At 44.5% G+C, this 22107-nt stretch overlaps 1 protein-coding gene across 1 annotated transcript in view; it reads right to left on the bottom strand.

Moving 5' to 3' along the window:
* The window catches only part of MYO18B (myosin XVIIIB), a 183580-nt gene that overhangs the window by 24527 nt on the left and 136946 nt on the right, over window positions 1-22107 (bottom strand). The window contains exons 38-40 of the mRNA XM_077834845.1: window positions 8201-8334; window positions 5101-5142; window positions 3871-4032 (exon numbers count right to left, since the gene is read on the bottom strand). Coding sequence (XP_077690971.1) covers window positions 3871-4032; window positions 5101-5142; window positions 8201-8334 — 338 coding nt within the window. The remainder of the gene's footprint in view (window positions 1-3870; window positions 4033-5100; window positions 5143-8200; window positions 8335-22107) is intronic.

Here is a 22107-nt window from a genome sequence, read left to right as displayed (position 1 = left end):
ATCCATCAGCAATGTTTGCAAATTGATTGATTTTTCCCCCTACTGTTTTAAAAATACACTGGCTTGAAAGAAAAATAAACATGAAACCAGTAGATGTCACCACCTGTGGTGATTGGGACTGATTCAAAAGGCAATCATGGCGCCCCGTAATCATTGGTGCGGTTTTATTGCTGAATGACAATCAACATGCAAGAAGCCACCTGCAGCAGTTATGTTTCGGTTCTTACTTGGACCTGCAGTTGCTTTTGCATTCAGATTAGAATCACATCTCCCGAGGGTTTGCCCTCCAGTGTCCACACCAAATGGGCAACAATGGTTCTGGCTGAAATATTGGTGCATTGCTCAGGAAAAGGTCTGGTAGGCAGCTCTCATGACATGTCGATCAAAGCAGTTGTGAGATGGAAGGAGTTGTGCATTCCCTCTTTTCTCTCCATTAAATGGTGGGAACAGGCATTAGAGTCTCTGGGACCAGCAGTAGACATCACTCTGACCCTAAGCCTTTTACTTTCCCACCGCCAAAGGGGGTGTAGATGGAGTCATGCAGACCATAACCGCATGTACAATGGCACATAATTCAGTGTGTCATTCTTCTCTGCCTAGATGGGTGAGTTTGCATATGTCTCCAGTTGTAGTTAAAGCTTTTGACAAGGCATATGATTGCTAAAGGCCAAACACAAGCCACTGGCATCACAGCACTAGTCTGAATCGCGGACAGAGACCCAAGCATCTCTCCCTACTCCTTGCTTCACAGCTGTGGCTATATCGCCATCCCAGACGCCTCCACAAACAACAAGCTGTTCCTGAAGCAAATTGTGAATGGCTGCTGCACACTTCCCAACAGGTGCAGAAAGTTAGACCTGAACCAGCTCTTTAGGGGACTGCAGAACGTGTTGGTGTCACCAGAATATCAGAGTCTGGGCCAGGTGTCTTCAGTGTGCGCCTGCTCTGAGAGCCTCGAGCTCCGCTGAGCTTCAGTGGCATGATTGTGTCAGTCAGAGGCAATATCCACTCCATCAGAATAGGCAGCTTGCAGCCAAACAGAAGGTGCAGGGGCTCCTGAGTATGGCTGCTCATGTGAAGCCAGGGCTGAGATCAGCCACAGAAGCGGAGGCAACTTTTCTAGAAGATATCATGCTTCTTCCTCCAAGGTTGCAACAAGTGCGATCACAGCGTCTCTTCTTCTTCTAGCTCTTCTATTGTTCACTAAGCCCCGTACGAGACAATAGACAGCTACCACTATTTGTGAGACCTAGAGGAAAAAGCCCAGTAGGAAACAATTAAATGGACCTCTGCCAGATCCAGTAACAAAACCATGTATTTACTATTTGTTCTTCTCTGTTACTCAGTAGAACTTTTAAAGTTTTCTCAAAGAAGAAAAACAATAGCTTGCTTGTTCCAAAATGTGGTTTAAAAAAGCCGTGGTAGACATTTCCGTGGTTCTTGCTCAAAGTCTGTCTTGTTCGTTTGTTTATCACAAGCGCTGGGACACTATTATGGATACAACGTCTAGAGCTGCATGGCTTGCTGCAATGTTAAGCCTGTCCGTGACATGGATTTACCTTCCAGCTACAGATAACATTTGTCCTTTTAGACAGCTGGTTCATCTCATGTATTCTATTCGGTGTCTGCACCACACTCCAGTCCAGACCTAACAATCCACACTAAGAACAGAGTGGCACTTTTGATTTTGAGTTTTCCTTCCTATATTCTCCTATGGGGCCCGTTCTGTCTGTACACACGTGACAGATATTTTGCATTGACAGAAGGTACAGCAGTAGTCTGAGCTTGGCATCCCCCCCCACCCCCATTAGCATCCAGCAAAGCATACATGGTCTGTGACACTGAGAGATGTCCATGTAGCCTACCTTGTCTTGTCAAACAGAGAGAAATTTCAGTGGCAGCTGCCAGATATGGTTTCCATTGCCGACTTCATTCCGCTGCAAATCTGACCAAGTATCCACAATGAAAGGGCTTGGAATAAGCATGCCCTACATTGCAAGGGCTGTCAAACAGCCCCTGAACTCCTTCAAGAGTAGAAGAAAGATCTTGTGGTTAAAGCAGTAGACTGGGATTCAGAAGAGCTAGGTAAATCACTTAGACTCTCTGTGCCCCAGTTCTGCATCTGTAAAACAGAGACAATAATATTCCCCTCCCTGGCACGCTGGTGAAGTGCTCAGGTACGAGGTGAAATGCACTGTGGAAGAAGTCTAAATTAAAAAATGCAGTTTGGTGTGTGCTGTAGGCCACAATTCCTATTTTCCCTTTTGTGGAATGGATCAGTAGTATTGTGACGTGCTTGGTGATCTGACCAAAAATGGCCTGCCCATCCAATGATTCACACACATTTCCTTCGTGCCAGAATCTCCACCTGCACCAAGCTTCTGAACACAGGTGCTGTGGGTGAAATCCTGACCCCACTGAAGTCAGTGGCAAAAGTCCCATTAACCTCAGTGAGACCAGGATTTCACCCCATGATTCCATTACTTCCTTGAAGGAGAGTAGCCACACAGTTACTGTAAATACACCTGAGAACATCTAGGTGTGGGTATTACAGTGTCCAATTCAAGTAATGTGAAACCCTCTCATGTTAGTTCATGGCTTTCCAATTCATTCGGTAGCTGCTACTGTCTCTCTTTAACATCACCATTTTCTGTTGCTCTGCATAACACTCCCATTTCTAATAGTGCTCAGGCAGCTACCAATTGCAGTAGGAGCGTATGTTAGAGAATTCATGGAGCACTTCCTAACACAATGGTTCTCAGGGGTCTTCCCGGGGCACACCAACTCATCTAGACATTTGCCTAGTTTTACAACAGGCTACATAAAAAGCACTAGTGAAGTCAGGAAAAACTAAAATTTCCTACAGACAATGACTGATTTATACTGCTCTATACACTATACACTGAAACGTAAGTACAATATTTATATTCTAATCGATTTATTTTATAATTATATGGTAAAAATGAGAACATATGCAATTTTTCAGCAATAGTGTACTCTGATACTTTTGTATTTTTATGTCTGATTTTATAAGCAAGTAGTTTTTAAGTGAGGTGAAATTTAGGGGTACACAAGACAAATCTGACTCCTGAAAGGGTACCGCAGTCTGGAAAGGCTGAGAGCCACTGTCCTAACATGATACGGCAGTAATGAAGGGAGTACTAAAGATAAAGATGTGACTAAGACTGCATGAAACGGGGAACTCTGAATACTATTCTTAAGTTTTCCCAAACTTATTGTGACTCAAAGTTCTGGATATTGATCCGAACACAAAGTCCAAAGCTTTTTAATGTTCACCAGTCAGTAGTTCTTACCCAGCTGAATGCAGTCCCTTATATTTAAAAGGGCAATGAACAATCATCAGAAATAGACATCAGATAGTAACCAATGTCACAACTAAATGTCATTGCTTTGGACGTCCGGTCAAGTGAAGGAGTACTGGTGTGGAAGAGCTGATGTTGGCTGGTGACATGGTTTGGCTTTGTACCTGCCTCTTTTATAATTCTAAGAGGGAAAGATGCAGAAATGCAGCTTTACACAGGAAATACTGTACCTTTAAAATACCATTAGCCTAATAGCACCTTGCTGTCTTGTTGCAATCTGCCAAGTTTAAAAGCACGCAAAATCAGAAATCTGGATGGCTTTTTTTTAAAAAAAGTAGCTCCTGGAGGCCCTAGGAAGGCTATGTTTTCTTGGCTCCTGTGCCCTATACAGCCTGCTGTGTGTTACACTTGGCATTTACTGTTTAAAGTTTCGACAGAGGATATGTTTGGTGTGAGCTCTCTGTTTCTCACAACTCGACCTGCAGCACATACCATCCATTACCACAGATGTTTTTTTAGTTCTAAGAAAGTTCTGGACAGCTCTTACCTCAGGCTCAGGGTGCTGTGGCTGTCCAGGGATTGCCTTGAGAGACTTCCAGCCACACTGGGAACTGAAGGTGATGACCAGCCCACTGAAGACCCTATCCAGGATTTGATGCTTTCTTCTGGCTCCAGACTTAGAGTGGAGCCTAAGCTAGACTGATTGTCCCTGTAAGAAGAACACACCACCATTTTACTTTGCATTCACTCTGGCATGCCCTCGTTCCCCAAAGACAGGAAAGAAATCTGAGGTAAGCTGGCAAATAGGGTATTTGAAAACCTTATCCTGACTGGGTTATCTCACCTGTCTTCGCAGGTTCCCTTGACTTGAAAGAACCACATGGCCAGCCTCTCTCACTGTGTGGTAGAATTTGTACTCCAGACCCAGGTCAAACCAAGCCATGCACATGAAAAATGAAGCGGGGCAAAGATGACTAAAACCTAGACGGGGTCTCTTAGGGTGGTAATTTGGGGTGGCTTTTGTTTGATCTGTATTGGTCCCTTCATCCCTAATCATTTTTTTTTACACCTTTAGAGGACAGAATCTGTTCTGGTCTTTCACATCGTCAGCTCAGATTGGCTCAGAGTCTGCTTGCAGTGCACATGGAACAAACTTTTCCAGGCACCCTGATTTTCATGCAAGTGCCCCTTCAGCTGGCTGTTTCTCCGTATGCTGGTGAAATGCTCTGTACCCTGGACTGGTGGTGTGCAAACACAATCCCCATCTGATTCACTGGATCTTCAGCTCTGGGATGGTGGCTTTCATCGTAAAACACATTTGAACCAGTCCTCCAGGTCTGTATCAGAGGTGGGCACAAACCTTTCAGAAGGGTTTCACACTATGTTAGGGGTTTGTGTTCATTTATCATTAGTGTCCACTCCTGATATGGTGATAGGTTGATTCCCTTTAAGAGATTCACTTCCTTTAAAAGTACAAGCCAGTTTAATATTCTCACATCAGACCCGGCAAAGAAAAAAAAACTGAGACCATCTAACTTGAATTAATAGGCAGAATATCTAGGGAAAATGTGGAAGATCAATGTAGCTGCAGCGTATGTAAAGGCAATACATCTGAAATGCCATCTGATACTAATCAAAGCACATCTAATAGGAACACGATCACATTTTCACCAAGTATTGACATCTCCTTGGCAAATGAGATTTTGACAACTATGAGACAATATCACAAAAAAGGTGAAAAGCTTTAACCAGCCAGCAAATCTTAGGGTTCACTTACATATCTCTTCTTAAACAGGCAGATTCCAGGGCTGTCTGGACACTGTAATGAAGGAAGAAAAGATCATTGCACTTGGAGATGGATTGTGCTGTCTTTACTAAACCACAGTGGAAGTCAGAGGATCAGCTTCTGTTTGAGGAAATCAGAAATGTTTCAGATTCATTGTAACACAACTTTCTCCTCCAGCTGTCATTACAAGGAGGAGCAGAGCTACCAGGGCGTTTTTCTTTCTGTCCAAAATATGTCCTAAAAGTCAGATACACCAGAGAAGAAAGGCACATGGGTATGCACGCACGCACACACACCCCACCATTGTGCGCACTGGGGGGTGGTATATTGGTAGAGTGACGTATGCCAGTCCAGAGCCCACTGATGGTAATGCAAGTTGTGCCAGCTGGATGGCTAACTATCCTGTAACATGCTCAAACACATAGCCCAGATCTGTAGGCTGACTAAAGGGACTGATGTGACAAGCACATGTTATGCCTGCTGTGAGCCACAATGCTATTTGCAGTTCTTCTGCATCAGAACATATGGGTTTCCCTAGGATTTACTTAATGCAATATGTTTGTGGCTTGATGCTGTTTCTCACACCTGTGTGCATCAGAATTAACTCCACTGAAGTCAGAGGTGACACACATCATCAGGCATTGATCAGTTGTAAATCTGAGCCCCCTGGAATGCATCATAAGCTTGGTTTGTAATAGATCCAGAAGGACTGAATTTACTAATTCAACTTAGTAACAGGTTGGGCTTGTTTTTAGGACCCACTGGTTAGAAGTTAAAGACTGCAGGGAAATGAGAAAATCTGAAGCCATGGATGTAGAGGAGGGGTAAATAACTGTAAAAAGGCAGAACACCATTTTCCTCAGCACAGCAGCGTGGAGAGTTCCTGCTGAGAAGTACTTCTCATCTCGAAGTAAAGCATGAATTGTATCTGAAATCAGTTTTGATTAGAAAGAGCATTTCTGAGCTCTTGGGTTTCACCCTGTTTTACCCCATTTAATAACTGGGGAAAGAACTGCATCTTTTCAAAGAATGGTGTCAAAATATATGTATATATACACACATGCCCCATTCTTTTAAAATATATAATATTTACATAATATTGAATAAGTATATCTTTTCAAAGAATGGAGTGTGTGTATATATAACCCCTCTCTCTCTTTGTCATAATGCCCTCTTAGCAATGAGGGAAAGGAGAGAACAACAGTCATCAGAATGCAGCGAGTCCAGAAACGGGGAATGGCAATTGAATGGAATTTTTTTCTTGTCAAAATTTTTCAACCAGCTCTACTGCAAAAACGGATTCTCTCTCCCCATCCAACCTCAATTTTGAAGGCAAGTAAACGTGACAGGGCTGTCTGTTTTTTTAAATCAATAACTTCAATTTATTGAGCATCTAGTTGTCAGAAGTCTGATAATTAGATGATCTGTGGAAACATCCTTCTCTCACATTAGCAGCTATGGCTGGTGTAGCCCAGTGCATTCCCCTTTAAGACTGAGGCTTTCCAGGAGAATTCCTCTTACAAAGAGAGAGCAGCCCTGTATTCACTGCAAGGAGAGCCGGGAAGAGACAAAGCAGATTTATTTTCAGGAAGACCATCCTATTAGATCTGCTGCTGCAGGAGCAATGGCCTTGTCTGGAGGCTGTCTGGGAAAGAGACACTCCGAAGCAGTCAAAGAGACTAAAAAGCAGTTAGAAAGACAGATGGCAATGGATTGATTTACCATTAAAGAACAAATATTTAAGAGTTGTCTGAAGATGAGTAATAGAAGGGAGGTTTCAGACTAACATTTCAGATATTTGACTGGATCTGTGAAAGCTGTGGGGGAAAAGAATGACTTTAGCTGAGTAAGAACAGGTCTCTCAAAAACAGATCTGGGAAGAGTAGTTAGACAATTAGCGAAGGAGAGACAGCAGGGCATCATGGGTTTTGGGGAAAATTCCCCTGATTTGGAGATTATTCGGTCACTTGTTTTGTTGAGCACAAAATTTACTGCTGGAATTATTTTGCCTTGTAATTTTAATTTTAATTAATTTGTAGGAGAATTATATTTTTAAATTTATCTGATGACAGCCTTTTTAAAGGCTCGTTGTCAAGGTTTTTAGGTGGTAAATTTGACTTGCACTGGACTCATTTTGCCCAACAGTCTGAAAGCACAAGGTCACAAGCACTTCTCTGCAGGAAGGAAATGTGAAATGTGTTGGAGAATAAAGATTTCAATTCCAACTGGCAATTCTGAGCCTCCTGCTGGGAACATGCGTTTTTCTGAAAAGTGAGATCATTTTGTGACACTGGCACTAAAACGATTATCCCACCCGAGACTGGAAATGCTTTTCCAGTGGCTTTAATATCTGATTAACAAACAGGAATAAACTTTAAAAATTAAGCACATAATGATAAAAATATCAGTGTTGAATAGTTAAAACTAAGTTTAACCCCCTTCAATCCTGGCCTAAATCCACTTCAGTTGTGACACAGTAAAAGGAAGTTATCCACTAACTCGACCAGCTCTTTTGGAAAAGGCTGAAAGACAAAGGCAAAATTAGGGCCTGGTTTTCCCATTACCCTGCAGCTTGTGTAGCCATTTCCACTTGTGTTAAAACACTGCCCTGCTGCATTGGGAGCATTCAACCCCTATTTTGCACTGATTCAAATGACTGCACAAGGTGAAGAGCCATGAGCCACAGAGCAGCAGGCCCTCATGTTCTGAAAAAACACAACCCACAGCTATATTCATGACACCAAACACAAGGGGATTAGAATCCCCTCCCTGAGGAGAACCATGCGTCTGGTGAAAAACTGAACTGGGATTTTTGGAACCCAAAGTCTTTTTTCATTGATAAATGGTCTCTTTTTTTTTTAACGGAAAATTTTGCATAATAGGTGGCACTCACAAACTATGCTGAGTGGGATGATTTACATGAGCGTAGAAAATGGACCAATGATTTTTGTGACTAAACTATTTCCGTCACCATTAGAGACATCAGGCCCAGTGGTCGCTAGTGTATCTGCACCAGCTGTGGAATGCTTCCCCCAGGAATGAACCTGGCCTTCTTTGTTTTGTCTTGTTTCTTTGGTTTTAGTCTAGATACCTTTCTGTATCACTTTCATCACTGGATTGCACCTCTTCAAGGGCGACCTGCAGGTCCGCAATGCGTCTGATCGAGGTTTCCAGGTCAGCTTGCAAGGTCTGCCTCACTGCAGACAGCTCATCCACCTGCTTCTCCTAGGAAAAACATACGTTAAGATTAGGTTTTGTTCAGGAAAGTTGCAGACATTCAACCATGGACCTAAATATCTGAGATGGGTAACAAACCATTCACTTAAATGATGTATTTTCTTATAGAATGTATTTGTTATTATTCCAGTAGCACCTAGAGGTGCCAACCAAGATAATGGTCCCATTGTGCTAAGTCAGGTGCAAACACATGATAAGAGACCGTCACCGCCTCAAAGAGCTTACCATCTGAATGGACAAGATAAACCAGACAAAGAGTGGAAGAAAGGAAGCACTAGTATCTGATGTGCAGATGGGAAACTGAGGCACAGGGAGGTGAAGTGACTTCCCCCAGGTCACTCAGGAAGTCGGTAGAAGACCTGGAGACTGTACCCAGATCTCCTGAGTCTAGTGATTTTAACCATTAGTCTATCTCCTCTTTCCTTCAAGAGCAGCTGTGTTATGGCAGAGGTTACAGTGCACCTCAAATCCTGTAAGGAGACCCCCAAACTCCTGAACATTTCCTCTTGTTTTGAATGCTAACAGAGCTACGTCCTCTGATGGCTTTTGACTTGGGTTTTGGCCTCATGTTCTTTTCTGGTTTTGCTCAAACAGCTTTTAGAACTGCATTAACTGACCATATTTCTATCCCCCAAAATAAAATTAAAAAAATGCAGGATTCTCTCTACCTCCTGGGTGCAGTTGGCAGTTGTCCCTGCGCTCTCTTTATGGTGGTGTTACACTGATCTGGCCAGAGGGTAGAGTCCATGATCTAGGATGCCTTTCCCATCTTTTCAGTCTTTGACCCATTGGATTTGGTTCCACCACAACTCTTTTAACGCTCAGGTTTTAAGATTCAGTTAAATTGTGCTTTATCCAGGCGAGATGTGAGGAAGGAAGCAGCTCATTCATAAGACTAATCTGGGAACAGACCTGCTGAGAGTGCAGGGGCCAAAGGGACATTTTTTGTGTATTTCTGGGTTGCTTATCCACTTACATAACGTGGTACAAACTGCTTAAAGACGAAGCTCTTTTCCGAAACATTGCCAGCTTATAAGAAAATCAGGAGTTCAATTTAAACCACGGGTTGGAAAAGTGTCGCAGTCCTGGGTTCTATTGTTCACCGTCAACATCAGCAACAAGCCGCAGCTGAGATTTTCCCATCATAATTGCAATAATGGCCACCTGAGCTGGCGCTCATCACATGGGGAATTTCACTCTTTAACCACTCGCAGTCTTAAATTTGCAGTTTTAATTTGCTTTTGAGTCTTTTCAGATCACAGCTGGAAAGGCATTCTTCAGCCCGCTTTCCTAAACCATCACATGACAGAGACAGAGTGCGCGAGCTGCAAATTTAACTTGATGGAAGGTGCCAGCTGTAAAATTGCCGTCTTTGTGGTGACAAGGTGAGAGATGATTTGTAGTGCAGGCAGCGACAGGCCTCAGTGCAGGAGCCAGCCGCCTGTCAGAGTAAATAATGAAAGCCTTGGTATCACAGGGTGAGCAGCCCCAAGGGGAATAGCATTTCAGTTCATAAAACATGCAAAGAAATGTCTGAGTTTGGACTGCACACAATCACAGTTGCTTTTGGGAATGCTCCGATACTTGTAGAGACTTTAACACCACCCAGATCTTTTTCAAATCTAGTATTTCCAGACGTTTTATTCCCCATCTATTAGGGGGGAAATGTAAGTGGATGTCTGACTGGTTCCCTTCAGGGAACTCCCCAGCCTAGGACTTAGAGTGGGAAAGGACATAGCAGGTCATTTTGTTCATCCTCGTGCCGATGCAGGTCAGCGGGGTATGGAAAGTGCTCCGGGACATGGCTTTCTGCTCCCGTCCTGTGGTGTTGTAGGCCACACAGTAGCAGACACGACACAACTGAGGTGGGAGATGCAGCCAAATGAAAAAAGCAAAAGACTCTAGCCTGGGAAGACATGCAGTGAAGTGTTAAATCACATGGGGAGAAAACACAGAGCTTTAGCGACCACATCTGTAATCAGCTATTTGTAAATTTAAAACCAACAGTAAAACAACCTATTGATAAAAAAGCAAACCCGCAGATATACCGATAACAGCCCTAATTAAAATAATTCCTCAGCTCCGGGAAGATGCGACTCGATTACATGTAGTTCACTGGCTGCATTCTGGTTTTGCTGAATTCTATTATTTTCCTGACATACCGATGGGGACTGCGCTCCCCCCCAGCACAGCGGGATGAAATTGCTTCTCCCTATCTGGGAATTCAGCTGCTTTCTTACTCAAGTTGGTGAAAATGAAAGGCCTTGGAGTCTTCTATAGAGGTGAAATATTAAGAAATAACGTCATTTCGCCAGTTTGCATTGTGAGGACGCTCTCTCTCCTTGGGCAGCTGCCGCGTATATCAGCTTGTTTTACATTGTGTTCACACATCGTTATGAGCGTCTATAAAATGTGAAGGCTGCAATTTTCAGTGCCGCTTCTCCGGGATCTGGCCCCCCGTTCCCATTAAAAGCAATGCTAGTGAGGCACACAGAAAGGAAGTGAGACCGTTGAGTGAAATTCATTCATCTACCAAGGCCAGCACAAGGCGACTGCATCAGTCCCCCTCAGAGCTGTAGAGGTAGACTGAACCTTGGGTCAGCCTGGGATGGGGCAGCTCCTTGCAGAAGTAGTGGGACAAAACTCACCCCAAGTCACAGTCTCCCCTGTGCTCAGCTCGGGCTCTAGGAGGGGGAAGTAAGTTTTTGTACCCTTTTTGGAGTACTGCTTACCTCCCTCCTTGCAGCTGGTTGGCTCTGCTGGTTGGCACACAGGAGGGAAGAGCCATGGCTCTACCCCTCTCCCACCCCATTACTGAGCTGCATACAAAGTCCATCGGTTCTGTGCCCCCTTGGGTCCCCTGCAAGGTTGTGTAGGACCAGGATACAATCTTGCCTGGTGGGTGAGGTAGAACTTAAGTGGTGCCTAGGTCGTGTGCTGGCTCTCTACATGGGGCTGAAATTGGTCCTTCCTCTGACATCTTAGGCCTGCATGTTCAAATGGTTCCATTGCAGGGCTGGAGAGCTGGGTTCTAAAGGACTCTGGGCCTCATCCTACAAGGTGCTGAATGAACTCCACTCCCAGAGACTTCAGTGGAAGGGGAGGGTTCAGCACCTTGCCAGACCTTGCTCTGGGGGTGATTTTAGGAAGGTCACTTTTACTGTTGGGGAAACCCAGAGAGGCCAATCCAATTCACCTTCCAAGCAGGAGCTGTGCGAGGAGGAATTCATGTTAGTAAAGAGCTCTGAGAGCCAGTGGCCGAAGGCACCAGAGACGTGCAAAGTTACCAGTCATTTTGTGGGGAGTGGGGGGTTAACATTGGATGGTATTGAGCAGGTGACTGAATACATTATACTGCCGCTGTGCTAATGCCATCGATGAGCTTGGGATTCGATTCGATTCGCAGCTTCTGGCCAGGGTGGTTATTTAATGGTAGGCTGGAAAGCAGAGATTGCTAATGGATGCTGGCAGCGGGGCTTAACAATGCCATTGTCCCTAAACCAGACGGGTTAACAGTCAAGGGCTGTCAAGTTATTGCTATTATTAAAGGCACTGGAACTCTTCCAATACGGTGAAAAAATTTCATGCAAATTTGTGTTCGCTCTTCATTAACCTCCAAGTAATTCACTTGTGCAAATCCAGGTGAAAAGTGAATTTTAAGTCGGAATGCTCCACCTTTCACCGAAAGTGAACTCTGAAGTTTACATTCACTTATAGAAATGTGCGGTGGGAACAGAACATCCCACATGATTTATGGAACCCAGCACGCAGCATGAATTGAGAATATTCAGCACTTTCTGAAGAATGAACAAAGGAATTTGAGAAGTTCATGACCAGTCAGTAGGCAATTTGTAAACAGAAAACAAGGAGAAATTTGTCAAGTAAATGATTGGCTCAGCTTGAACAGAACCAAATAAGCGTAAACAGGAGATCTGCTGTTTATGGATTGAGCAGAGGTCTAGGTTTGGTCTTATTTTATCCCAACTGATTCACACGTCCTTGCACGGGGACAGCTGAATTTGTAAATAAACTATGTAAAAGAAGACATGATAGATTGGGGAAGGTTTCAGAGATTGTAACGCTCATAGCTTTCCATCCTACAAGTTAATAAGTTGTTAGTTTATCCCATGTTGTACATACATTGAAGGCCTGATCCTTCACTGAAATCAATAGCAAATCTTCCATTACCTTCAATTGCCCAGAGTCAAGACCTTTGCTTTTAGAGACAAGCTATGGTAGAAGGAGACACAGCCAAATGCTATATACTGTACATGGTGAGTCTCTAGTGTACACTCTGCTCTCCAGCTGCACCCTTGGGAGTTCCATGCACAGAGCACGGAAGTGATCTGGATGGATAAGAGGTCTGCAGAGTGGATTTGAGAGTAGCCCTAGTTTAGCAGGTCAAAGCTCAACATTTATGGCATAATTTCTCTCTCCAGTCCACAGGAATGGAGTTAAGTACACTCTATAGGAAACAAGTTCCAGATGATTCAAGCAGGACAATCTTTCCTTAAGCCACAAATGGATGATGCTATCCTAAAACTGCTATTCATAGCATATATTGGGCTTTCCAATTAGCATATGCCTGGGATTTCAGCTACTATCAACATAATTGGTGCCTGCAACAATTGTACCTATTTTGCCCTTCTACTTAAATTCAAACATGGCATATCTGTACCACACAATTTTCTCGAGGAAAGGAATAATTATATCAACATAATTAAATTTCAAATGCAAAAATTATCTTCTTTGCATAAACTGACAATAAAGTTCCCAACATCAGAACACCATTATTCCAGGTAGCAATTAGAAAGACACCTTTGACACATCATGTTTCAAATTTGAATGTAAATGCAAGAAGCATTTTCCTTTTAATACACTAACCCCCATTAATTTTAAAATACTCATTGAGAATGGACTGTAGAGAGGTTCTGACTTTCCTATTGAGAAGAAACACAGAGAAACTTAGAAACATGTTTGTTGAGAAATGCAGCGAGCACCCACTTATATTGTTCTGACACATCCTTCATGGTCATGAAACAAAGGAAGAAAGATCCAAGGAGATGAGCAGCAGCAGCCAGGAGGAGCTCACAGGCAGCTGACTAGGAAATCCCCAGACCCTTCTGGCAGGGAGAGGAGATAGCTTAGGACCCTCTGTGCCAGCAGGGGTGATCCTCCTGGGGCCAGATCTGCTGGCCCCAAAGCTGGATCTCACCAGCGGAGAGATGTAAAACAGCCACACCATCCTCCTTTCTCCAGCATCATTTTGATTCTGTGTTTTGCTTGGGGCCTTTCCTCACCTCCAGACACATCTCAGCATGACTCGTTCTTGTTGCATTCTCCATGGAGCAAGCGCTCTGTGGGTTAACAGCACCTATCAGCATGGCATCTAAGAGAAACGGGTGGGGAGAAAGCTGCCCCTGTAACATCTCAGTCAGAGAGGAGGGTGAGACAGAACAAACACCACCAGCAGGAGGTCAGTGTGCGACACGGAGCATTTTACCAAACAGACAACAAAGCCCAACAACAGCCCTCTCTTCTGCACAACTTTGGCAGTTATGCAGGGCCCCCAGTTACTTCTGAAACACCCCATCCATGCTCTCAGCATGGCACTCAGTTTTCCCGCTGTGACCTTAACACTGTCCCCAGCAAAACATGCCGTCCCTTCCTGGTGACCTTAGCTGTACCCCAACAGTCAGGGAGCACAGCAAGCTTGGCTAGCTCATGCGCGGGGGTGTCTCTTTCTTACGTATCTCACCATTCAAGCGCATTTAAACTGTCCTGTCAGCCCATAAAAGCTCTGCACGCTGTGTGAGAAATTGGGTGCGAAGCCGAAAGAGAGGATGCAAGCGAGGCTGTGCAGTGTGGATAGAATTGGGGTGATGCACAATGGCCCCCAGAAGACAGGCCAAGGTCTGACAGGACATGGACGGCAGTCACTGCCTCCAGGGCTCATTGGCGAGCAGGGTAAAATGTGTGCCCTGCCATGGCCCACGCGGTACCTGTCCTACGCATAGATCACCTCTCTGCTTCCCCAGGCTGCCAGGCCAGCTCCTTCCATCTCCAGTGAATTCACTTTAAAAATAAAGCCTGGCAGACCGAGCATCAGTCTGAAGGATGCCAGAGCCTGGTGCTGTTGTTCTACCTTTCTGGGTGGCAGCCCTAGGGTAGGCACCTCCTTCACTCATTCCTTTGGGAAATCTCATGGCAGCTGTTCTCATCGAGCTGTCGGTTCCCTCCCTCTTACGCTCACCTGTAGCTCTTTACTCCACCCCAATACACACCCCCAGGGGTGGGCAATGTCTCTGACACTTTCTCCAGGTTTCCTGGCTGATTTCGGCCAGGGTCTCCGACAGGAGGATCAGTTCCATCTGCTCGCATCAAGGCCCGACTGCTTCACTTCAATGCACACATACGGCAGTGCTCCTGCAGGACGTTCCTGTAGCACTGAGGTTCTCGACCTGCGGCCCGCAGGCCGCTTGCAGCCCGATCAGCGCAGAGCTGCGGCCCACGTGACATCCTCAGGGCCATACGGGTACTATTGGTACCACAATGGTAAAGAGGTGGAGAAGCACCGCTGTAGCGCTTTCAGGTAGGAAGTGCTAGTCTCACTCTGAAGAACAATTCGGCTTGAGTGTAATTCGGCACAGCACTTTACAGGGCAGAGGCCTCCAGAGCAGTGGCTGTCAGCCTTTCCGGACTACTGTCCCCCTTTCAGGAGTCTGATTTGTCTTGTGTACCCCCCAAGTTTCACCTCACTTAAAAACTACTTGCTTACAAAATCAGCATAAAAATACAGAAGTGTCAGAGCACACTGCTGCTGAAAAATGGCTTGCTTTCTCATTTTTACCATATAGTTATAAAATAAATCGACTGGAATATAAATATTGTACTTACATTTCAGTGTATAGTCTATAGAGCAGTGTAAACCAGTCATTGTCTGTATGAAATATTAGTTTGTATAGACTTCGCTAGGGCGTTTTATGTGGTCTGTTGTAAAACAAGGCAAATATCAAGATGAGTTGATGTACCCCCGGGCAGACCTCTGAGTACCCCAGGGGTATGCGTAGCCCTGGTTGAGAAACACTTCTCCAGAGTGATGTAGGCTGGAAACTCTTATCACCTACTGTTCTGCAAGCAAGACTGATGAAGACTGATCAACCCTCTCCATTCAAAAACTCTGAGAAGCGACGCGGAGAACCCCGGGCTATTTAGAGCGCACACGTGTTGTGCTAATCAACCGCTCCCACTGCCTGCATGACCCCCAGTGGTTTGCGTTGCAATTCATTCACCTCAAGTCACACCAAGGAGCACAGACGGAATGAATATCGCAGCTGAAAGGACCATTTGCTCTATTGTGTATCGCCACACTTATCAGACACGAGGAAATAACTCACGGGGCTCTGGGTTGGAAGGATTCGAGCTGTGGGATTGTTATGCCCATGCCCTTCTCTATCAGTGCACCATGCCTGCCATGGGAAACGCTCTCTCCCTCTCTCTCTCCAACAAAAGCAAAGACGATCCCCTGCCACAACAGGAAGCTGTAGATAACAGACGGTGCAGCCGCACGGAGCCCAGACACTCCTGAAACCAGCCAATGGCTAGTCACAGATCAGCCGCACCCTGGCAAAGACGAACAAGGCTCTGCTGCTTGACAGTTGTTTTGTTATTAGCTTAGCTGTTTCTGCCTTTGGCTGTGTTTCCCGCTTCACAGAGGGTTAGAAGGGGAGATGGCCAATCAGCTCCTGTCTGGTCCGTCCTCTCATTCAGGACAGAACTGTCCCATGCAGCACCCTATCTGGTGCTAAAGGGTGACCAGTTTAGTTGGAGAGGGCCACTGGAACCTCAGGAAGCAGGCAAGGCTGCTGGGATTGCAAAGGGTGATGGATCTGGGGAGCTGGCTGAGCTAACAGGGGAAGCGGAGAGAAGGAGTTTGTTGAAGGTGTATGGAGGACAGAATTGTTGCAGTAAAGCACAGGACAGATGCTGGGTGTTCACTGACAAGGTGGCACTAGCCTGTAGTGGGTTGGTCTATAGATGACTTGAGATGCTAAAGGGATGCAGGAACCTTTCCATATTTGCAGCTTTTCTAAAAATCTGTCTCCTGTTTGTACTAATCTCATGTGTATTTACCCTGTAATTATGGAAATCACCCCGATTATTACTGTAATTCCTGCTAAAATATACTTTGTTTGATAGATGTACCATCTATTTATGCAAAGTGGCCCAAATTGGATTTTCCTACCAACTACGTGGGTGGATAAATTGCCTTAATGTACAGCACTGTCAAAAAAAACCTGTACAATACTGTACAGTCAATAGTTCAAAAGCATTTATTTTAGAAAGCCGAGGTTAATATTACCCGACTTGGAATATGAATTAAAGTCTTCCAAGATAACAGTGAAGAGAATTCAGGCTGCCATTGTTATTGTATAACAAAAGCCATATGTAGCAAAAAAACTATGTGTCTCAGTGAGGAAACCTCGTCTTCAAAATCTGTATAGAAAATTTTGCAATTCATTCCATTCTGGTGGGTCTGTGACTGTTGTCACATGCTTAAAGTTCCCAGCCGTGGCATTTTCCAAATAAGATTTCATATAAGACCATTTACTGCTGATCTAATTAAACATTATCAAAATTCTGGCAATATATGTCATCAGCAAAGCAAGGAACTCTGCCCTTCTAATGCAATTGTCAATGCTGCTCACTTATGAAAATGAGCCCAATGCTTTTCCCCTGAGATTGCCCTTCACCTCAAATACTCCTTTGAACGTCCCCTTTCATATTGTCCTTTGTGGGCACTGCGATTCCCAGACTGATCTGCCATGCATCTCCCAGTGTGGCATAGAGAAAGAGAGACGCTGTGCTGGGAAAATATTGTTTCCGCTTTGTGAATGCTCCAGAAAAAAAATAGGGACGTGAGGTTCAACGAGTGGAAGTCACGCAGCACACTCTGTTTAGCTTCACTGGAAACCTGTGAAAGCAAACCAGTGATCAACCAGCGATTTCCTTCTATTCGGCAGCAAGCAGTGACGTCACAGACAAGTGCATTGTGTACAACAAGCAGTGAGAGAATGCGAGGACAATGGGGTTTTATGGTGCATGATAACATGCTTGAAACACTGTCAGTGTCAAACGCTTTCCAGGTTGGAGGTTCTTGAAGTCTTTAATTATTGATTGTGGGTCAGGTTCTGTTCTCAGTTACTCCAGTGTAAATCCAGAGGAGTAACTACATTGCCTTTACTGGTGTCATGGAGATCAGAATCTGATGCTTTTGCTCTAGAGTTCGATAACATTATGCAGCATTACCTCCAGTGCCTAGAAGACAACATGATTTAAAGTTGTGTGATAAGCCTCTTTCCAGGCTGTGCAATTTGTTATGCTCCTGACTTGGCCAAATGAAGGTGCTTTGTGCTTTGGGTTTCTTTTTGCAATCACGACTGAATCCAGCTAAGACAAGAGCTGAGCAGAATCTCCTCTATGTGTTGGAAATGGGAAGGCAAAGCAAGGCCAGCAGTGACCAAGGCATCTGCAAGTAAAAGGGGGAGAACTGCTCATGCCCTCAGCTGCAATGGGTTGGATGACAAGAAGAGCATGATCAGAGCACAGTGAATAGTTCGTGGTGGATAATTTATACAATTTGCCTCATTTAATGGTTCGTGGCCTATTGACGAGCACCTGACATTCTCAAGGTCATTTGAAATTATTTCAACAAAATCTTTTTGGGGAGACAACTGTCTGTTGGCAGTTCGCTGCAAATGCTCCATATTTGAAATTCAAACTATGTTCAGGTTTGATTGGATACATAGGTCACATGGTATTGTTTCTGCTCCTCCCACTGGAGGAGCATAACTTTTAGAGTCAGGTTTCTGGTGTGAATAGCAAAGACTGCAAATTCAGAATTTGCTTCCACAGTCTCCAGTATTCACTTAAACACATGTTCTTTCCAAGAACATTCCTGCCAGTGAACACAGCGGCTATGTTGACTCATATATGCTGGCTAGCATACATATATATTATCTGATAATACTACCCACAATATATATTTCCAAGCATTTAAGCATATATGCTATTAAGTATTAATATAGCAGTTATATAGCCCAGACTGGTCTGTATCTTATTATAATCATGTTCACTTATGCTAAGTATCCCATAATACCTTGCAGTAGCTGAAGTAAGCTTTGTCTTAAGATAGGAAAACTGTCAGTATCAGGATACATAATTGTTTCCTCATTACAACGGATAGGAAGTTACTCTCACAAATCTTTTTATCCTGGTACCAGCCTAGGAGCTGCCTTCATACCCCTTAGCGCCTGGAATGCTTGTACCCAGAACAAAGATAAGGCTGCACCATTACCTGGCATGCATGGGTTCAGAACAAAAGATGAATGGGTGGTATACCATGGTACTGGTAATGAACAAGGTAAAAAGCTGATTAATTGAATCTAGTTTCAGGTCACATATATAGTACCTTTTACTGGTACACAAATAGGGTATATAAAGATGGCTTTAGGGCTGTAACTTTGGGAATCACACCTTCTATGAAAGGTGAAAGCACCATCACTCCACGGCATTGCTCTTCGTAGACTGGTAGAATCTTTTTCCTGTACCATATTAATGAACCTTACTGACACTGGTTATTTGGGCTCTAGAGTATATTTCATAATGGCCCAAAGTGTAGTCAAGCAATTGACTATACAATTTATCAACAGCTGAAATAATCACAGAAAGAAAACACTACTAAGGCAAAACTCAGACAAAGCACATTCCTTTAAAAACGTGAACAAATATTTAGGTTTTTTGCAGTATTTGCATAGCTCTAACAAATATAACAAATGGACAGCAACAAGGTGTTTAAACATTATTGGGGAGAAATGGTTTAGAAACATACAAATTCCAGAAAAGGAAGCCTGTCACTCCTGGGCCGGGTACACCAGATGAATGTTTATAACTCTGACATGCCCACTGCTCAAATGCTCCCTCAAAGCTCTCTGCTCTGCAGTGGGCTGGGAGAACACCAGCCAAAGGGCCCACTCCGTACCTAAAACCAAAGTTTGGACTGGACTGTCCAATGCTAAAGGTCACTTGCAGATGAAACCATAAATAGGGAATGACAGAATCCTGCTGAGCCTGCAAATGGAGTTGCTTGGATCTGTCAAGGCATCAGGGAACTAGTAAGACATTTATTTACTGACACCTGATGGCAGTTTTGACAGACATGCAGGAGAAAATCCAAATCACAAGCCTATTCTGCATTTCCTTTCCTTGTGTTGGACTGAGTTACACCCATGCACTGTGGTCTTCAAGACCTGGATGCGAGATAGCATCCTCTTGGCACAGAGAGCCTCCCTTGGAAGTCTGTTTCTCAGTGGGAGCGCCGGGCCAACAATCCTGTCAAGCTCAAGCCTCGCGTAGAGTTGTTGCTAGACAATGAGATGTTTTTTCTGTGGTGAGAACCACCCGCGGTGTTAGGTCATGTTTAGATTTGAGCCATGCTGAGGCCTGTCTGTGGCTTGACCTGCCAGACCCCAGATACAGGTATGTTTGTAGCAGGAGGACAGATCCTCCCCCTCTGCCTCTGTGGAAAGAAGAGATGAAAATCGGATGGACCCAGGCAGAGACCGGATGGAAGGGCTGGGAAACCACCTGGGCCTGGGGAAGCCGTGGTAGGAGTTGGGGCCAGAGAGGCAGCCACTCTCTATAGCTTCAGCCGGCTCACACCCAGCGAGGGAGCTCACGCTGACTTTGGTGGCAATTCCAGAAAGTTAACGTTGGCAAGGCCCCCTCGGGCAGGGTGTGCGGGCAGCGCCCCCAGGATACAATCAAAAGGAAGCTGCAAGTGCTGGCTCACAGGCTCTCTGCTCGGTCAAAGCTGGGCTCAGGTGCACTGAAAAATGGGAGCAGGTTCCAGCTTCCTTATTCAGAGCCACCCGGGCCAGCAGGAGGTGCCCACTCTGAGGCAGGCTGCTGACAGCGCTGGAGAAAGGTCCCTTCCGCCAGGGGAGGGTGGGTGGAGTGGGGCTCAACTTTGGCACCCCCAAACTGTCTTTTCCCCCCCGTCCATGACACAGCCACTCTTACCCCAGACTATGTCTGCTCCACACCAGTGCAGATTCTCCCTACACAGGGGCAATTCTCCACTGGGAGTCTCCAGTCTCCTGCATGGGAATAACCCACCCAGGCAATGGCGAAGAACAACATCCTACCAGCCCATCCCACTTGCTGCTTCATCAGCCTAAGCCAGCTCCAAGGCTCTGAAAAGGGATTTACAAGCCTTTCTTTCTTACAACTCAAATGGTGTTTAGTTGGCCTCAAAATCATTTCAAGATAAGGCAAAGCAGAGATTAGCCAAAGTGAAATAATTTTGTGTGGCTTAGTCTATAATGGATTTGTGGTCAGAAGACTTGGAAAATGGATTACGGTTCCTTCATGTCTCTGTTGTTTTTGTGTGTATTCTGCTGTCACAACATAAACTTTGTCAAATTTCCCATCCACCTTTAAGTGAAGTGTAATCTAATTAAAGATGTTTGGATCAGCTCTATTTGAATAATTTAATGTACACTTGCAGCATTCATCAATCAATATTATTTTTAATTAAGTAATTAACTTTGAGGTTTTCAGCAAGTTTGACGTGACAAAATTTCCCGTCTAAGTCTCAGGGGAGACAAGATGAGTATCTGTTTCTAACCTCTCAAACACAGGCTTTATTTGCAATTGGTACTGGCAACTGCAAGGGCCAACTAAGTGCTATAGAAATTTTTTCCCCAGTGACGAAACAAAACCGCACGTCTTATATGCAATGGATCTAATTATGCTAAGGTAGATTGCCCAATAAAAGCTTTTCGTATCATGCTCTCCCATCTCACAGTGAGGCTTAGAGAGATTGACTTTGCTGGATATCATCTGTGGTTAAATTTAGCTAAAGTCATTAGCTTTTAGGGAAAGGCACAACTCCAACAGACTTGTGCCAGAAATGTTCAGAGATGGGGACTGTAAGCTGGTCATTGACTGTTCAAAGCATTTAGTTAAAATTCTGTTGATGTCCTTTAATTTGCTTTATAAGGCAACCCTTTATAAGGCAACTTATAAGAGAATCCAGGAGCAGTTCATACACCTCACTACAAGTATAAATATCCTGTATTTCTTCTATCAAGCTCCCAGCAAAGACTGAGAGATCATTAAGCCCTGCAAATGAAAACAGTTTGTAAACACCAAGGCTATAATGTGCTAAGCCGTTCTGGATAGCACGCTGATAACACTACTGTAATTAGGAAGGCTATCTTCTGTCATGAGAACCATAAAAGGTGTTATTTACACTGTGACTGTAGCCTAAAATACCTTCCAGATGGGATTTTTTGAAGAAATACTTGAGATCTCACTTAAAATAGTTGACAGTGCTCAAAGTTTCACATCCATTAATAGAAGAAACATTTAGAAACGTTAAAGTAAACTTGTACATACTTGGTTTTAAGGTAAAGGTCAGATTCTCGTCTCTGCCACATTGTGTGATGTGGGAGCAGCAGCATCTCAGAAGCGCTTTAACTGAGATCAGAATCTGGCCACCTGCATGCTGCTGAACTTGTTGAAAGCCAGGGGAAGGCTACGCAGCGGCTGACATTGCTAACCAGGTCCTGAGGCAGAGGACTAATTATTACACCAGGAATCCATATTACAGCCTGGAAGCTTTAGCCTCAGTGCAGGTCCAGATGGTTCTAACTTAGCAAGTCATTCCGCCGCCACAGCACACACGGCGTCTTGGAG

This window comes from Eretmochelys imbricata, chromosome 15, assembly GCF_965152235.1.
Source record: "Eretmochelys imbricata isolate rEreImb1 chromosome 15, rEreImb1.hap1, whole genome shotgun sequence".
Classification (NCBI taxonomy): Eukaryota; Metazoa; Chordata; order Testudines; family Cheloniidae; genus Eretmochelys; species Eretmochelys imbricata.
Note: the sequence above shows the minus strand (reverse complement) of the source record. Positions and strands in the feature narration are given on the sequence as shown.